This window comes from Pithys albifrons, chromosome 3, assembly GCF_047495875.1.
Source record: "Pithys albifrons albifrons isolate INPA30051 chromosome 3, PitAlb_v1, whole genome shotgun sequence".
In the NCBI taxonomy this organism is placed as follows: domain Eukaryota; kingdom Metazoa; phylum Chordata; class Aves; order Passeriformes; family Thamnophilidae; genus Pithys; species Pithys albifrons.
The window spans coordinates 5,366,255-5,381,790 of NC_092460.1; the positions used below are offsets into that span (position 1 = coordinate 5,366,255).

Below are 15,536 nucleotides of genomic sequence, written 5' to 3' on the forward strand. Positions count from 1 at the left end.
CAATGCCACATCATGTTTTAGGTAGGCAGGTCCAAAGTACTTAGGGGATTGTGTCATGCTTGATCTGAACAGTAATCTTGACCCAGAAATTGTACAAAGCAATACAAACCACACAGTATATTCAATTTCCACAATGTCTCTCCATGAGTAGCCAGATGAGTCCCTATTCCTCTGAATTTCTGCAGTAAGTTCGCTTTCTGGATCACTGCAAATTCTGTAAATATAGCAACTTTGAGACAAGTAGTTTTATTTTAAAAAAGTAAAACACAGCAACCTTCAAAGGCAAACCTTAATCAACATCTTGGGTCTGACTACTTCTATCAGCAGAACTTCTCAAAGACTCCCAAAAAACAAGTAGAGGATTTTTCATCCTTGCCTGTGGGAATAAAGCCTGATGGCTGGTAATTTAAGCCTTTAAAATCAATCCTTGTGGTTTTTCCCCTGGATCTTTTAGATATTTTAGATGAAGGAAAATCCTTTTTCTTTTGTGGTTCTTAAAAGCATGTAAAGGATGATGAGCCCTAAACCCAAACTGCTACAGTGTCGCTTTGGTGAAGATGCCAGAGGATCAGTACATAAAACTCCGAACATACAAGTCAGCTTTTTTGCCTGCTGAACAGTAAAATCCTAAAATCAGCTGCCTGGACTGACACAGAAGACTGAAAATTATCCTTTACATGAGGCCAGGTTATCATTGCCTATCAGAAATGCAGAGTTGTCTTGCTGCTGCCAGGAACTCAGGAGATGGAAGACCACTCACTTTACAAGAATCCTGAAAGTTGCTTGGTAGGAAAGGAGGCATAAAAGATATGAAAAGCAGAAACCAGCAACTCTATCACATCAGTTGGAGATGTTCCCTAAATAATTGTCAACAAGCAGCTGACACAACTACAGAAGAAACACTAATTCAGTGATATCAAGTGGAAACACATGAACAGATCCAAGCAGCTCTGGGGAAGCTGATTGACAGACCAGCCTCACTACAGATCATGAGCATATTCTCTAAAGGCTGGGGATTTTACCACCTTAAACAAATTTATCTCCACAAAGTATGGGATTAATAGAAATAGTGTTTTGCAAATAGACTACTGGGAAGCTACAGGACTAAGGTACCATCAGGCCTCAGTGCCTGCAGGCAGGGATCTGATGCACAACCTCCTCAAATCCTGGGCTAACCCTGCCTTCAAAAATGCAGCAACCAGCTCCCAAAGACCAGCTCTGGAACACTGAAGTTCAGATCTGCTCCAACAGGTAAGAACTTCAACTAAACAAGAGCATAACTTCAACCACCACCAAGAAAAAGAGCAGCTTCTTAACACCCATTAAGTATACAAAACTAAAATACACTGGGATGGAAGAAGAAGTATGAAGACAACTTAAGAGGAACTTTTTCTGAAGAAGTTAATCTTTTTAAATAAAAACATAAGCTTACTTTGTACCTCAGGAACAGATCCAACCTTGATAGGACTTGGAACTCTTCAAATGATCAACTTTTAAGTTACATATTCTTATCTCCACGGCAGAGCAAGAAGCTGAATTGCAGCAGAAGGGAAAGAAGGAAAGAATCCCTGGTGACATCTATCTGTCAATTTGGCCCTTAACTACCAACAGGAGATGGATGAGAAGGTGCTACTCCCAGTTCATCTCTTAATTAGACTGTACAAAGCAATGCAAAATTTGAATTCCAACAGGTCATTTTCTGCCTTGCCAAGGTACATTACTTGGTAGAGAAGTGATGCAATAAGAAGTCATTACTCAAGAAAATGAAATCCTATTTATTCACATGGCCTTGAGCATACTAAGTTATGCAATTTGGAGATTCCTATGCAATGTGACATAGATTTGTACGTATTTCTCTTTCTGTATTGTTTCTAAATTAACATCTTGAAAACAAATATAAAATCCAAGCTCATTAACACATTTGGCTTCTTTTTAAACTAGTCATTCTGAATTACCAGCCTCAGATATGCAAGTATTATTTTCCTTCTCACACTCTGAGATATGGGTGAAAGGGCAAGTCATACAATACAAATAAAACCACAAAACTATGACAAATTCAACAGGCTTAGAGTGGGGTTTCTTGATGCAAAGTTCCAAAATAAACAACAACAAAACCAGATAATACATTTGGTCTTTTTTGTTAAGTAATACTGAAAAAGACTGCTTTTAAACAAAGTTGCTTTGCAGATTGAAAGTGTAAAAATCCCCTTATTGTCTATCTCATTCTTTAAGGTCACTAAATCCAGACCATATGGATAATAAAGTTACCAACTTAGTTCCCTATTTATCTAATTAAAACTTCTGTACAGCTCATATGGAAAATTTGTCTACAGCTAAAAAACAACTGAAGTGTAAAAAGCAGCTGCAGGGAAATGATGTCACTGCAGGCAGAGCTGCCTGTCAGCACACTGGCACCAGGAAGATCCCGAGTTATTGTTAATCTCAGCTTTTGAGCCAAGTATCCTATTTGGAAAAACAAAAAAAACCCCAAAACAATCCTCAATCCCCTCAACAAAAAAACAAAACAAAAAAAACCCAAACAAAACAACAATAACAACAAAACATCAAACAGAATTATATGGACTTTTTAGCCAAATCTGTTCTCTGGAGCATCAGTGATAAATTTTCAGGAAGATACCACTTCAAGACTGGTAACTTTGTACCAATTTTTTTTTTTATATAACTGGTCTACTTTTACCAGTGAGGATAAAAGGACAAATCTTAAGATGAACGTTAAGATGTTTTCCCCCACTAAAAACACAAGCAGCAAAACTGTGCAAAGCAGACTCTCTCCTCCCACACACAGGGCCCAAGAGGATTTGTTTTTGATAATTCTGATTGTTACATATATAAAGGTAGGCAATGAGAAGGCAGACATTGTTTCGGTTCAGTAGGTAGCTCATATCTCCACAACCATCACCTTCAATACACAATTCTGCTGCCAATGGGTAGCTGTTGCCAGTAATAACTTTTATTTTACAAGACAGTTAAGGATACTTTCTCTTAATTTTTTGCTTCGCAGGGTCATGCACTCTGTTATTTGGGCCAAAGACAAATGCAGGAGAGGTGTTCTCCCTCTTTCCAGGAGATCCTTCTCCATCAGAATAGATACTACTTTTGGAATCCTGAAGGCCAAGGATTTAAGCCCTTCCTGTGAAGTTCCCTAGCAATGCTCTAGCAGGTTACAGCTCTGCATACAGACCTCTGACAAGCCAGTTCCCAGTAACGCCATTTGCAATAACTGAGCATCGCCCTCCACCTGCAGTGCCTTCTGTGCCTCAGAAATCAAAGGCTGCTTCCCTTCCTCTCTTACAAAAACAGGCATTTGCAAAATGTACAATAAAGACAACTGCTTCTTCAAGATACTACGCTCCTTCTTTACCAGCAAATATTGTCAGAAAACAAAGACTTCCCTATAAATTTTCACAGAAGTTTAAAAGATACCCTAAAATTCACATTGTAACATACTAGGATGAAAGGAGGTAAAAACCATAACATATGCTTATTTAACTAGGTGCATTACAAACAAAATACTATTTCACAGCACATACATATCTGCTGGATCTGAATGATAACTACGACATATCCTGGGAACAAGTTTAACTAATTGTTATACACAAATATTGTCACTAATGCACTAGTGTTAGACAAAACAGCTCTTCCCAAGCAATTTCAGCCTCCTTGCACATATTTCTATCCACATGCACACATGCTTTAAAGTATATCAGATTTAATTTTTAATGGAAATGTAGGTATATATATAAATCTAGAATTCAAAATTCAGCTGCTGCCTTTTTGCTACTAGATCACAGCCCAAACTGGAGTATGACCCCAGTGTCCCTGCTAAGTGTTAGCTTTGGTACTGACAACAGAATGCCATAATGCAGATTCAGTAAATACAATGACCCTATATTTTCCCCGTAAACCCATCCCACAGACTGCCTCAAAATCCTGAGCCTGCAATCTGTTTTAAAACTAAATCTTTGACTATGTATCATTGATATATAACAGGAACAGTCAAACTACAATGGTTTGCAACCAAACTCAATTAATTTACACGGTGAGAATACTCTCCCTGATTGGAAGTGGTTACTAAACATCAAACTGTAATAAAAAGATTCAGCACTAACACAGAGTAAACTCTTCAAAACTAGTGAAAATTGTATTTTCATGAAATATGTCAGCAAACTTCCCCAAAACATTTTTTGTTGCTTTACTTGCACTTTTCATGTCACTTCAGCCCACTTGAACTTAAGCAGTGCGTGAAATTATCTCTTTTCTTATAGCTGTTCACGTTTTTCCCGTAATTAGCAAGCTACATCCCTTTGACAGAGGGACACTAACAAGCTCCTACCGTTTCCAGTAGACAAGGGATCCAAAGCCACTAATAGCAAACAAGTCATTTAAACAAAAAAGGATTACAAAGACTCGTTGCAAGAGGCTGGAAACTCACCCATATTTCAGATTAAGGCTTTCTGAGGAGCTCTTTTGTAAAGAGTTTTGACTCCATCTTACAAAAATATTTCATTGTTTTCTTTTAAAAACCAAAGCATTGATTTGAATATCTACTAATAATTTCTCTTTTTTTGGAAAATAATTACATACTAGAAAGACTGAGAAGTGTTTTCCAAAGGGAAAACGATGGAAACATTTGTTTTGTAACAAAACCTCCCTCCGGATATCTTGAAGTTTAAAGAAAACAGAAAGTTATTAAAACTTTTTCAAGAAAGGTTTTCCATTCTTTGCTACCAGAACACCAAAATAACCTGCAAACCAAGCCGGAGCACAGCTTTATTTGCAAAATTTCATTGCCAAGAATCCCTGGAACCATGCAAATAAAGTACGTTCGGATGAGCGCGAGCTCCTGCGCGGAAAGGCAGAGCGTACCTTGAGGACCTCCATGGGCACCTGGGTGGCAGGGGGCAGGCTGGTGGGCACGCTCACGTTGATGGCAGGGGTCTGGCTCACGGGCACCCGCTGCTGCATGAACTGGGCTGCTTGCTGCTTCTGCTGCTGCTCCCGACGCTCCTGCTCCTGCATCTGCTCACGCATGAGCTGCTGTCGTAGCAGGATTCGTGAGGTCATGCTGGAGGAGCTTAAGGGAGGCTTGGAAGCGCCAGGATGCTCGGAATTGCTGTGGGAAGACCAGAGAAAGACAGTTTAGCTTCCACGAGCGGGATGGCGGCTCCAGCGGTCGGAGCCTGCGGAGTTAGAGCGGAGCGTGGGTGAGGATCCGCTGCACCGCGCAAGGGGGAATTTGAAGCCGACCTACTTCAGGTACTTAAGCGGCCACATTAGGCTGCCTTAACTTGACTGCAGCCAACCATTTCCAAACGCCAACATCCAGCTGTAAAGAGCTACTTGCTCTTTCGAATTTTGCACTAACCACCCACGAGAGAAACAAGTGCTTTTATAGATAGGGGCAGGCACTCATATTCCTTTTCTTAAAAAAAGTAATAAAGGGCTGTAGCCAGTCTAATGATACTGTAGATAATACTCCAGTTTAAAGATCTCGCATCAAAAATAAATGAAGTAAGTCTACCTCTCCCACAAAAATACAACATAACGAAGTTCACTTGTTTTCTGCAATATACCACCTTGGGGTTAGATATGCCAGAGATTACACTCTTCAGAGCTAGAAACCAGACCTCCACAAAAAAAACTCAACTCCCACTCCAGGCCCACCAGCATCGTCCAAGCACAGTGAGATACAAGAACAGGCAGAATAAACAACAGTAACAGCTTTACTCCAGTCATACTTTATAACGACCAACAGGCTGGCACACAGAACTGCTTTACCAACTAAGAACTACTTCTAAGCCATTGGCAAGCAGAGCATGGGACAGATCGCTGGACTTTGCCATGGACTGCAGGGACACCTTTTGAAGCAACTCATCCTTTCTTAGCCCTCAGAATTAAAATTCATTTCTGTAGCATCAGGCAGAATAATTAGAGTATGTAAATACCAAGCTGTACATTCTTCAAAGGAAGGATGTTGGATGTGGGTAAGAATACATGACTCAATATAAGAAAGAGCTACAGTGTGCATAATTCAGGATATTTGGTTTCACATTCTCAGTTGCCGTCAGCCCATGGAAGGACTGGGCTCATTAGGCTGTCACAATGCAGGGCCATGCCAGCAGTAACCCTCCCACTCTAGGAGGAGGCTACACTTGGAAACCCCACCTCTGGCTCCAGTGGTACCTGCAGGATGCTGGCAGCACACAGGGATCTGGGAGCCAGCATCCCTTCCAGGTCTTTTTCGGAAGCTGCGGGCACCGAGTGCTGCTTGTGCTTGGGCAACTGGAGCCAGTGCTGCTGGAAGTCTTCCAGTTTTGTTTAAGACTGATGCTGAACACAGATCAGGGTAGAAACAAAAAAAAAAAATGGAGAACCCACACTTACTGCCCCAAGAGATCAAACTCTGCTTTTCCAAAGCACGCATTTTGGGGTCAGGGAGGCAGGGGACCATCTTGCTATTTAAGACCTGTCAGGTTGAAACATTCACAGAGACACTGATCCTTTTGATAAAACAAGAGAAAACCTTTGTGGTGAAACTAATGCAGCTGCAGAATAATCGTACTAATTAGCTGCTCAAGACAAGTCATTGACTGTGATACTTGTAAAAAACACTCCCTTTTCAATTAAGGGCGAAGCATTCTCACATCTAACCCCAGCAGCTTGTTTTCTGGCTGCACATCTGAACCACTTTTGCATTTCCAAACTGAGAAGATATTTTATTTCCATGACTAGGATAGTTATAGACTAGTGGTCTCCCAATTTTTTGATTATGCATTCCTACCAGGAATGTTGGAACACGCACCCCCAATATATGTATGTTTATTTATGATTTATATACATGTATTACTGAAGCAATAATATTTTCTTTCTTCCCACCAATAACACTGCGCATCCCACTATGGATACCACTGTAATACAGGAAGAAAATAAGGCTGCTTTCAAGGAAGGATTCATTCTCCTCATGTTGAAAAAAGAGAATTACATATCATACTAAGCAGCATTCTCATTTGTGTGCTACTGGCATTTTTTACAGATACTTAATGCCGCAAAATTGGTAACCCAGCAGTTCCTCCCACCTTCTTTCATTTTGAACTGTTTCTCCGCCTACCAAAGCCAAGTGTGCTGGAAACCATCTCAGAAGAACATTACCATATACTAAAATTTTGGGGAATGCAAGGGAGAAGGAAGAAGGAATAATTTCCACAGCATCTCAAACAGTCCCTGCCAGGAACCTCATCTCACTCACACAATTTATTTTACCTGCTCACAACAACTGTCCTTCCAATTTCCTGCTGGTGATTCAGGATTCTACCGTTGATTGAAAATGGTCAAAAAAAGCTTCAAGTATGGTGTCTTTGAAAGAGACAACAGTCCCAGAAACTGCTCTTCTGCCAAATTTTTCCCCAAAGGGCAGAGACACTTTCAGGTTTTATTTCTTTTGCAATTCTGCTCAGGGTATAGAGGCACACAAGCCCTGAACACAGGCAGTGCTGGCAGGGCACCTGCTGCCAGATTGCTGCCCAACAATCATGGAATTGTTTAGGTTGGAAAAAATCTCCAAGATCCTCAAGTCCACCTGTTAACCCAGCACTGCCAAGTCTACCACTGAACTCTGTCCCCAAGAGCCACATCCACAGGTCTTTTAAACACCTTCTGGGAATGGTGACTCAACCACTTCCCTGGACAGCCTGTTCCAGTAGCTGGCAGTCCTTTCGGTGTAGAAATTCTTCCTAAAATTCAATCCAAATCTCCCTGGCACAACTTGAGGCCATCTCCTCTTATCCTATCCCTTGTTCCCTGGGAAAAAGAGATGGGCACACAACAATCACATCATCAATGCAGGTGAGTTCAAATAATGCTTCTTTCTGAGATAAAAGCTGCTTCACAACACCTGCCTGCCAACCTGACCAAAAGCTCCTGTCACAAGCACTGTGAAGGAATATGGACAAACAGATTTCCTATTATTTATTCCCCAGGGGGCTGTAAAGCTCCTCCTGTGGCCAGGGCAGTCTCACTACATCAGCACTTCTTCCACTCACCACAAGTAGCACTGCCCAAACATGGGAAATTGTTCAGAACTTCATGTATCATCCTCCAAGTCCATGCACAACACAGGTCGTCCTCCTGCCTGGCTTCCCTCCTCCACCATGTCTGTTCCTCTTGTCCAGCACAGAACGCTCCAAAGCGGAATGGAAAATGCTTTGGGTTTCATCACTGTGTACTCTCTACAGAGCAAACAGTAGGTTTGCCAGAAACTCACTTTTCCAATCAAAGAAGAGATTGAAAACTTGTTATTTCAAAGGCTTCATCCAGAGAATTTTGAAAATGCACCTTTTTAAAGCTTCTTGACCTCTTCGTGCTGCTGCACAGGCAGATCTCCTCCTGTGATCAAGCTCAGTGCCGTGTACCACAGTGCAACCCAGAACTGGACATGTGGATTCAAAACTCCCATCCATGAACTGATTCACCCCCAGATCATGTAGAGGTGGTAACAAAGCCCACACACAGAGCTGATACACGATGTGATTTAGATACTTCCTGCAAACAGTTTATGGAAACCATCTAATTGCAATAAATGAAACCGACTCATCCCTTTAATTGACATATGATTAAACCAGTTATCCATTAGCAGTCTAATAAGCACAGTGTAATACAGACTGGGAGTTATTAGTTATGTGTCATGTGCCGATCCAATTAATCATGAAGTGATAACATTTTATTAAATAAGTTTAAATGACATACCCTTTGAACAGATGCCTGGGAAATGTTAGTTACTGCACATATGAGTTATAATGCAGGTGGTTGTTGCATAACAAAAGGCAACTGATCACATTAAAATCAAGCCTGATTTTGTTGCCATCTGACTCCAGAGATTATAGAGACCATACCTCTTAGATCCTAATCTACCTTCCCAGATCTGTACTGATTATTTTATCTGTCTCCTTGGGCAACAAGACAAAATCATCTTTTGTTGGCCAGTTTTGTTTTCAGATTCTAATAAATTGATCAAACAAGTTCTTTGGCTCATATGAATTACTTAAATGAGTTATCTGGTTTCAGAGTATTATTTTGCAACATGTACGTACTTCTTAAGAAACTTCTCTGGTGATTCTGAAGTGGAAAAATGTTTAATTCAACGTTACTTTTTAATTACTGTTTTAAAAAAATTAAAAATTTAAGAAAAAAAGAAAAGCCTAAGGTTTCTTAGACAAATTACAATAATTGAAAGCACAGGGCAACTCCTCAAAACCCAAGCTTCCTCAGAAATGAACAAGAGTCAAATAAAAAAGTAAAAAAAAAAGCCTTCAAAGTCACTTGCATTGGGCAGGATGGACTACTCTGCTTTAAACAGAAATGGCACTCAAGAGGGAGGCTGCTGCTCTCCTCCATTCATGCCAACTGTTTATTAATGGGTTAGTCCACAGAGAAATCAGCCAAGAAAAGCAGATTTAGCACCTCAAGAAATCCACTGAGCTGCACCAGATCTCAGAGGTAAGAAATAACATGGGATTTAAGCCTTTGTGTTTATTTTTTACTCTTATTTCATTCATAATTATTTATAGAGAAAAGAAAGACATCCACATTTAAGTATCCAACACTAGCATAAAACAATCTTGATTTTTACAAGCAAATGTGAGGTTTCCAATGCTACAACTCAAATACTTCGCTGGACCTAGTTCCACAACCACTAGAGTTTCCTCAAAAATAAAGTTGATTTGTACAAATTCTATTTTCAGTCTTTCTACCAAATAGTAAAAACTCAATAAACTTTTTGTTCCCTGTACTATATATGTGGCTGAAGCAAAAACACTTGTAGCAGCATCTAACCTGCCATCCAGCACCACTGTGTGCCTCAAAGAGGGATGACAGAAAAGGGAAGAATACTACAATAAAAAAATAAATGCAAGGAGGACCCAGGTTGCACACAATACCACCAGCACCCCACTAAAAAGTCTAATACAAAATGCAAAAAGTCCACAACAAAAATACATAATCCCTTCTCCCCCATCTTCAGCCAAGGCAAGGGATTCCAACTACTACAGCATTTTCCCTGGAGCACTTTGTACTTCATTCCTAACATTTAATAATTGATTGTGGGTTACAGCGACGCTGCAGTCATCGTGCCAACTGCCTGGCGCTGCTTGAAGTACCAAGCCCAAGACCTGGCACTTTTGTGTGTCCTGACTTGCCAAGGACAGAGCAGTTACAAAAACGGTGTAGAGACCTTTGTCAGCCTTTATAATAAAACCAGAACTACATTTTGGGCTTCTGCATGAAAGGTTTCTGCACTTGAAGGTTACATGTTTAAAGAGACAGGCTGTTTGTTGCTGTATCTGCCCCTTCATCAGAGTAAATGTTTTCTGTCCTTGCAGTGCTTTTATATTCTGACCTGCACCAGCTCAGAGCTGCTCTCCTGCAGCTCCACTGCTTATCCTGCACCATAGACTGCACCCACAGAACAGCTCACAGCCCAAAAGGCATCTACCTATACATCCATCCATCTCCCTAAATGCACTGGGTACACCTGGTTGGGTGGGAAGGAATGAAAAACCCTGCAACATCCACCATGCAGACCTACTACCAACAAGGTAAGGGCTGAATTTCAATTCAGTTAATGCAGTGGACACACTTGCTTTGGAAAAGCACCCAAAACCACACACACAAAACCCCTTCAACAAAACCCAACCCCACAAACAAAAATATTTAATCCTCAGCTAAGATTTTTTTAAGTTGTTGTACACCATTTAGTAGTTTTCCATTTTTTTCCCTGTTTTTAAAACACACCTTCACAAGCTGCTGAACATAATGCTTTCTGAACTTAATGAAAACCTCTCTCATGACCCAGGAGCACTCAGTAAATAATTATTAAGCTCTGGAGGTGGCTTTTGCATGAGTGTTGACTTAATAAAATGCCGTAAGTTGATCTGCTTGAATGCCCATTTACTTGGGGACACAGCTTGCAGTATAGCCTGGAAAGCCTGATTACAACCAGATTAAGGAACAAGGTAAAATTAGGAGGTTCAATCCAGAATCTGCAAAGGTCACATTTTACAATCCTTTACTACCATTTCTGTTAAAAGGGAAGTAAATAATTGCAAACCTACAATATCCTGATAGACTTCCATTTAATAATTGTTATAATGCACCAAATCATTTTACACCTAAACCAAACACCCATTAGCACAAATGTCTGTGTATGCCATGAAGTTTCAAAAGGAGAGATATTTATATGCATATTTAATTATTTCTCTTTTAAACACCGAATATTTTACAAGTCTTCCCCTGTTAAAAGTCCCCATGCTCTCTCAGCTGGTCAGCCCCAGAGCTGTGGCTCTGCAGGAGACAGTGGCCAGTTCCCAAGCATGGTTATGTTTAACTCCCAGAACAACCTCCACCACAGCAAATCAATCACACAATAATCTGCTCACGGTGCCGTCACCCGGGAGAGCGTCACTCACAGACAGAAGCTGTCAAAGGAGCAGGGCATGAGCATCTGAACTCCAACAGCTTCCATCTTTCCCCCCAATTTTGTTTCCAAGGGCTTTTGCTGAGCACCCTCGGGTGAAAGTCAAGCGGCGTCCAGGCTGGCTGTGTCTCTAGGGGAGGCTCCAGATAAGGACCTGGCAACTCCAATCCCCACGGAGCAGCAACACGGGCAGCGGCTCCCAGCACTGCAGACCTGTGCAATCCAGCACCTACCGAGGAGAAAAGAAGGGGGGGTTGAGGCAGCCACGCACAAGGTCTTTGTATGGCATGCAAGGACTCCAAAACACCCCATAAGTTTGGAGTCAATACCTGGTTACACCCTGTCTCACCTGCATGAGAGGACTGCACAGCGTGGTGATGGGGACGGCCCGGAGCAAGGCGTGGGTCCACAGCAAGCAGAGATAAAAAGCACTACCGTGGGGCTGAGTGTGAATCCCCAGAGCTGTGCCCAGGCAGCTGTACCACCCTCACCGTCCGACAGGACTGGCAGAAGTGGAAGACAAGGGCTGGCATTGAAAGCACTTCTCCCATTCATTAATTAAAAGGGGTGTGATCAGGCCATTAACACCATCAGAGGAGTGGATAAGGTGCTGTTTTCTCACGATCTTTATCACCAACAAGACGAAGGAAAAGGGTGGGTGCAAGACAAATTTGTTTTCTGGGATACAATTCCTTTACATTCAAGGCTCAACTCGGTGAGCCTCTACTTGGGAACCACTGGACACGCATCTCAACAGAGCAGGATGTGCATCTATAATGGTATGCAAAGTATTGTGCCAGTGTACACATTGTTTCCCCAGTTTTACCTCTGCTCAAACAGGCTGAAACCTTCAAGCAGAAAAGGACCAGGCAGGTGAACACATACACACACACAAATACCTCAAACACCCAAAAATGTTCCATGAAGGGTTAAAGGAATTTAAAATCTCACTGACTGTGTTAACCAATATTGGTTATATGCTCTTCCAACTTCCAAAAGCATCACAAATTTAGAGATGATGTTACAGAAAAGAAAAAAAAAGAAAAAGAGAAAAAAGGCATGAGGCAGGTTTGTCTTTCACTTTAAAGTCTGACCTTGTCAAAGACCTTTTGAACCGTTTTTCAGACACCACATCTATGCGTACTTCCCTCTCTAAAAGGCTCTACACAAATATGCAAAACAAAAAACCAGATAGCTAAAACAACCAAGAGGTGATAAAAGAAAAACCGAGGAGATAACTCTCCACTAACAATGTCTGCAGGTTTTGATTTTGTAAAACAGAATTTACTTTCTTATACCTGGGTAAACAGAGACGATAACACAGTCGCTGAGAGGGAAGATGACGTATGATTACTGCACTTTTTGATACTTTACTACGGCGTGCCCAGGTGTGACTCCACAACGGCTTTCCATCATATCTTGATTTAGAAACTATCTATCACCTCCATAGTCAGACAGCAAGTTTATTGCTAGAGACAGTCCTGCAGAAAACAAGACTCAGCCATGTCGTGTTCACAGACTGAACCCATAATTCACATGCTCAGATACTCTTCCAGCTGAAAAGCTACCATGCTCCTCAAGTCTTGCTAAGACCCAGCAAATCCCAGCCTAAACCCTTCCACTCAACCAAAGTTTTCTGCTTATTGACTCCACTGTTACAGCACTATTCAAAAGAGGATGAGGCAGCTCGAAGCCTCATCTCGCGCAGTGACATCCTCGCTCTGGTATGCTGAGCAAACGGGATCTTAAGGAGCAAAAGGGAAAGTGTTTATGGAAGATTTGCTTTAAATGATTAAGAACCCTGAACAGTCATGATGAAAACCACACAGTGAATTCAGTGCTTGGTGTGTGATCGGTCAGTGTCATCAGCATGTAGGACTTGCTTCTTCCAGCAAAAACTACATGCATGGAAACAAACAACCCCTAAGTCATTACTTCAATAACTCTAACATAAAATAATCTTGGATAAGTATCTCATTTCCATCTCCAGCCACAGCACTAGCTGTTCATTACAGGACCTGATCAGATCAGCAAGTATCTTTAGTAACTTTTCTTTCTAACAAAGCAACTCTCCTGACTGCAGAAACCAACTCCTCAGTGTCCACGTGCTTGAAACAAACTTCAGTTTTAGAGTCCTTAAGCGACGCTTATAGTTCTTTTACACTTTTGTCTATTTGTGAAAATGTTATTGGGACAAAGAGGATCATGTGACTGAATGACTGGAGGGGAGGGAAAAGCCTTTGTTCAGCAACAAGTTACTTTACCAACCATTTAGATAGTTACACTGCAATTACGATTTGCAATAGCAGGACAGATGTGCCAGACTTGCTGCCTTGGGTTTTCACAGCATAGACAGGAAGGTGGAATAAGCTCCAGCTGTTCATGTAAGAAAGCATTCATGATATTTACAAATATGCTAATTCCAGCCAACCAAAAGGGAGGAATTGCCCGACAGCAAACAACTATAGACCAGACAGCCTTCAGTTCCCTTGCTTAGGCCATTCAATGCCACTCACAACATCCCTGGCATGGGGTAATCCCAAACCAAGGCTCCTAGAGAAAGCAAACCCCTGCAGGTATCACTGCTATACACGGGATCCAGCAGCATCCTCAATACAGGCACATCCAGCAATAAGGTCCTTCTGTCTGCAAGTACCTCTCCCAAATCCCAAATTCAGGGATTTTGCAGGTTGTGTATGATTTCTGTGTGCTTACAACCTTTGGGTGTACACGGTGGGTCAGGATGGATGGGGTAGTGAGTGCAAGTGTTGGTTAAAGTGATCTCTTCACCCACTATTCAACAGCTGTAAATTCTATTTTAAATTCATCACATCTACATGAACTGCACTCTTTCACAGAAATATTTAGCATTGATTTAAAGGCTTCAGCAATGGAGAACTGCATCTCCAGAGTCTGTTCTGATAACTCCTTCTCCACCCCCATCAAAAAATTCTGCATCTTGTTTCTAACCAGAAACTGGTCACAAACACCAGTGAGAGGGAATGAGAATAATAATTACTTAAACTTGGGGAAACATGTAAATAAAAGAAATACCAAATTAAAAACATGACACAGAATGAAGTCTCATTCAAAGTAAAACCATGCAAGTAACATTTATACTTCTTGATTTCACAGTGTCAAAATATATAAAAAAAGATCCTCCTTAATCTATTTATAGGTCTTTTAACACCTCAAATAGAGCCCTGCTAATACACAGACTTAATTTAATTTTGCCATCACCCTTTTGCTCTGCATCTCTTATGTTGCATCTAAAAAAGCACAGGCTCCTGTGAAGAGGAGACATCAGGGAAAAAACTCAGAAACACCTTTATGCAACCAAATAAAATCTCAAAAATTAATGCTGCAGCATTTCTAGAAAAGGGAATTTTTTTCAAGTAAAACTGTTCAGCATGGTGCATGTTTTGCACAGTCCAGTGACAACTAAGTGAGCCATGCTGTCCATGTTGCTTGCTGCAGGAACACCACTTCTTATTTTTCCAAATACCCTTGGTTTATTTTTCAAAAAAAGCAGCCAACTCAAAACTATTTACAAGTCTTTTTGTTAGACCCTCTTAATCTGTTCTGCTCTGCCAGAAGCACAGCACTTGAATGGCTATTTCTGTTCAAAGCTATATTTGTTGTGGAACTACTGCAAACTCCTGAATCATGTAAACAGAGGCAAGAGCCAAAAAATGTTTCACTGGACTTGAAGTTCACATCTGCCTTAGTTACTAGGGAAAAAAAATAAAGGCAGGCTCTTAGCTTATAACCAATAAATCCTGCAAAGACTACAGTTAATCATGAATTCCTGCAACAGGGTTTTGTTTAATCTGGTTTATTTAGCATTTGTGACCTTGGCAAAGTACCTGCGGGAGCACCCACCATTGCTGTGGAAGAGCAAGTCACACCTTGTGTTATTTTAGGCCACAGCAGACGACTGTACAGTGCTACATTAGTCAACCAGGTTTATAAACATGCAGCAAAGTCACCTGGAAATGATGTACAGTTCCAGACTTGCTGGAGCCCAGCAGCCAATTGCACTGCTGTC

The 15,536-nt window shown here is 41.2% G+C and overlaps 1 protein-coding gene across 8 annotated transcripts in view; it reads right to left on the minus strand.

Annotated features, from left to right (window-relative positions):
- Positions 1 to 15,536, minus strand: part of MITF (melanocyte inducing transcription factor) — a 102,607-nt gene that overhangs the window by 40,763 nt on the left and 46,308 nt on the right. For 6 of the 8 annotated variants that reach the window (XM_071550258.1, XM_071550259.1, XM_071550264.1 and 3 more), the window contains one exon: positions 4,888 to 5,134. In XM_071550258.1, coding sequence (XP_071406359.1) covers positions 4,888 to 5,134 — 247 coding nt within the window. Of the gene's footprint in view, positions 1 to 4,887; positions 5,135 to 11,480; positions 11,577 to 15,536 lie in introns of those variants that run through there. The other 2 variants (XM_071550262.1, XM_071550261.1) reach the window with 1 other exon arrangement.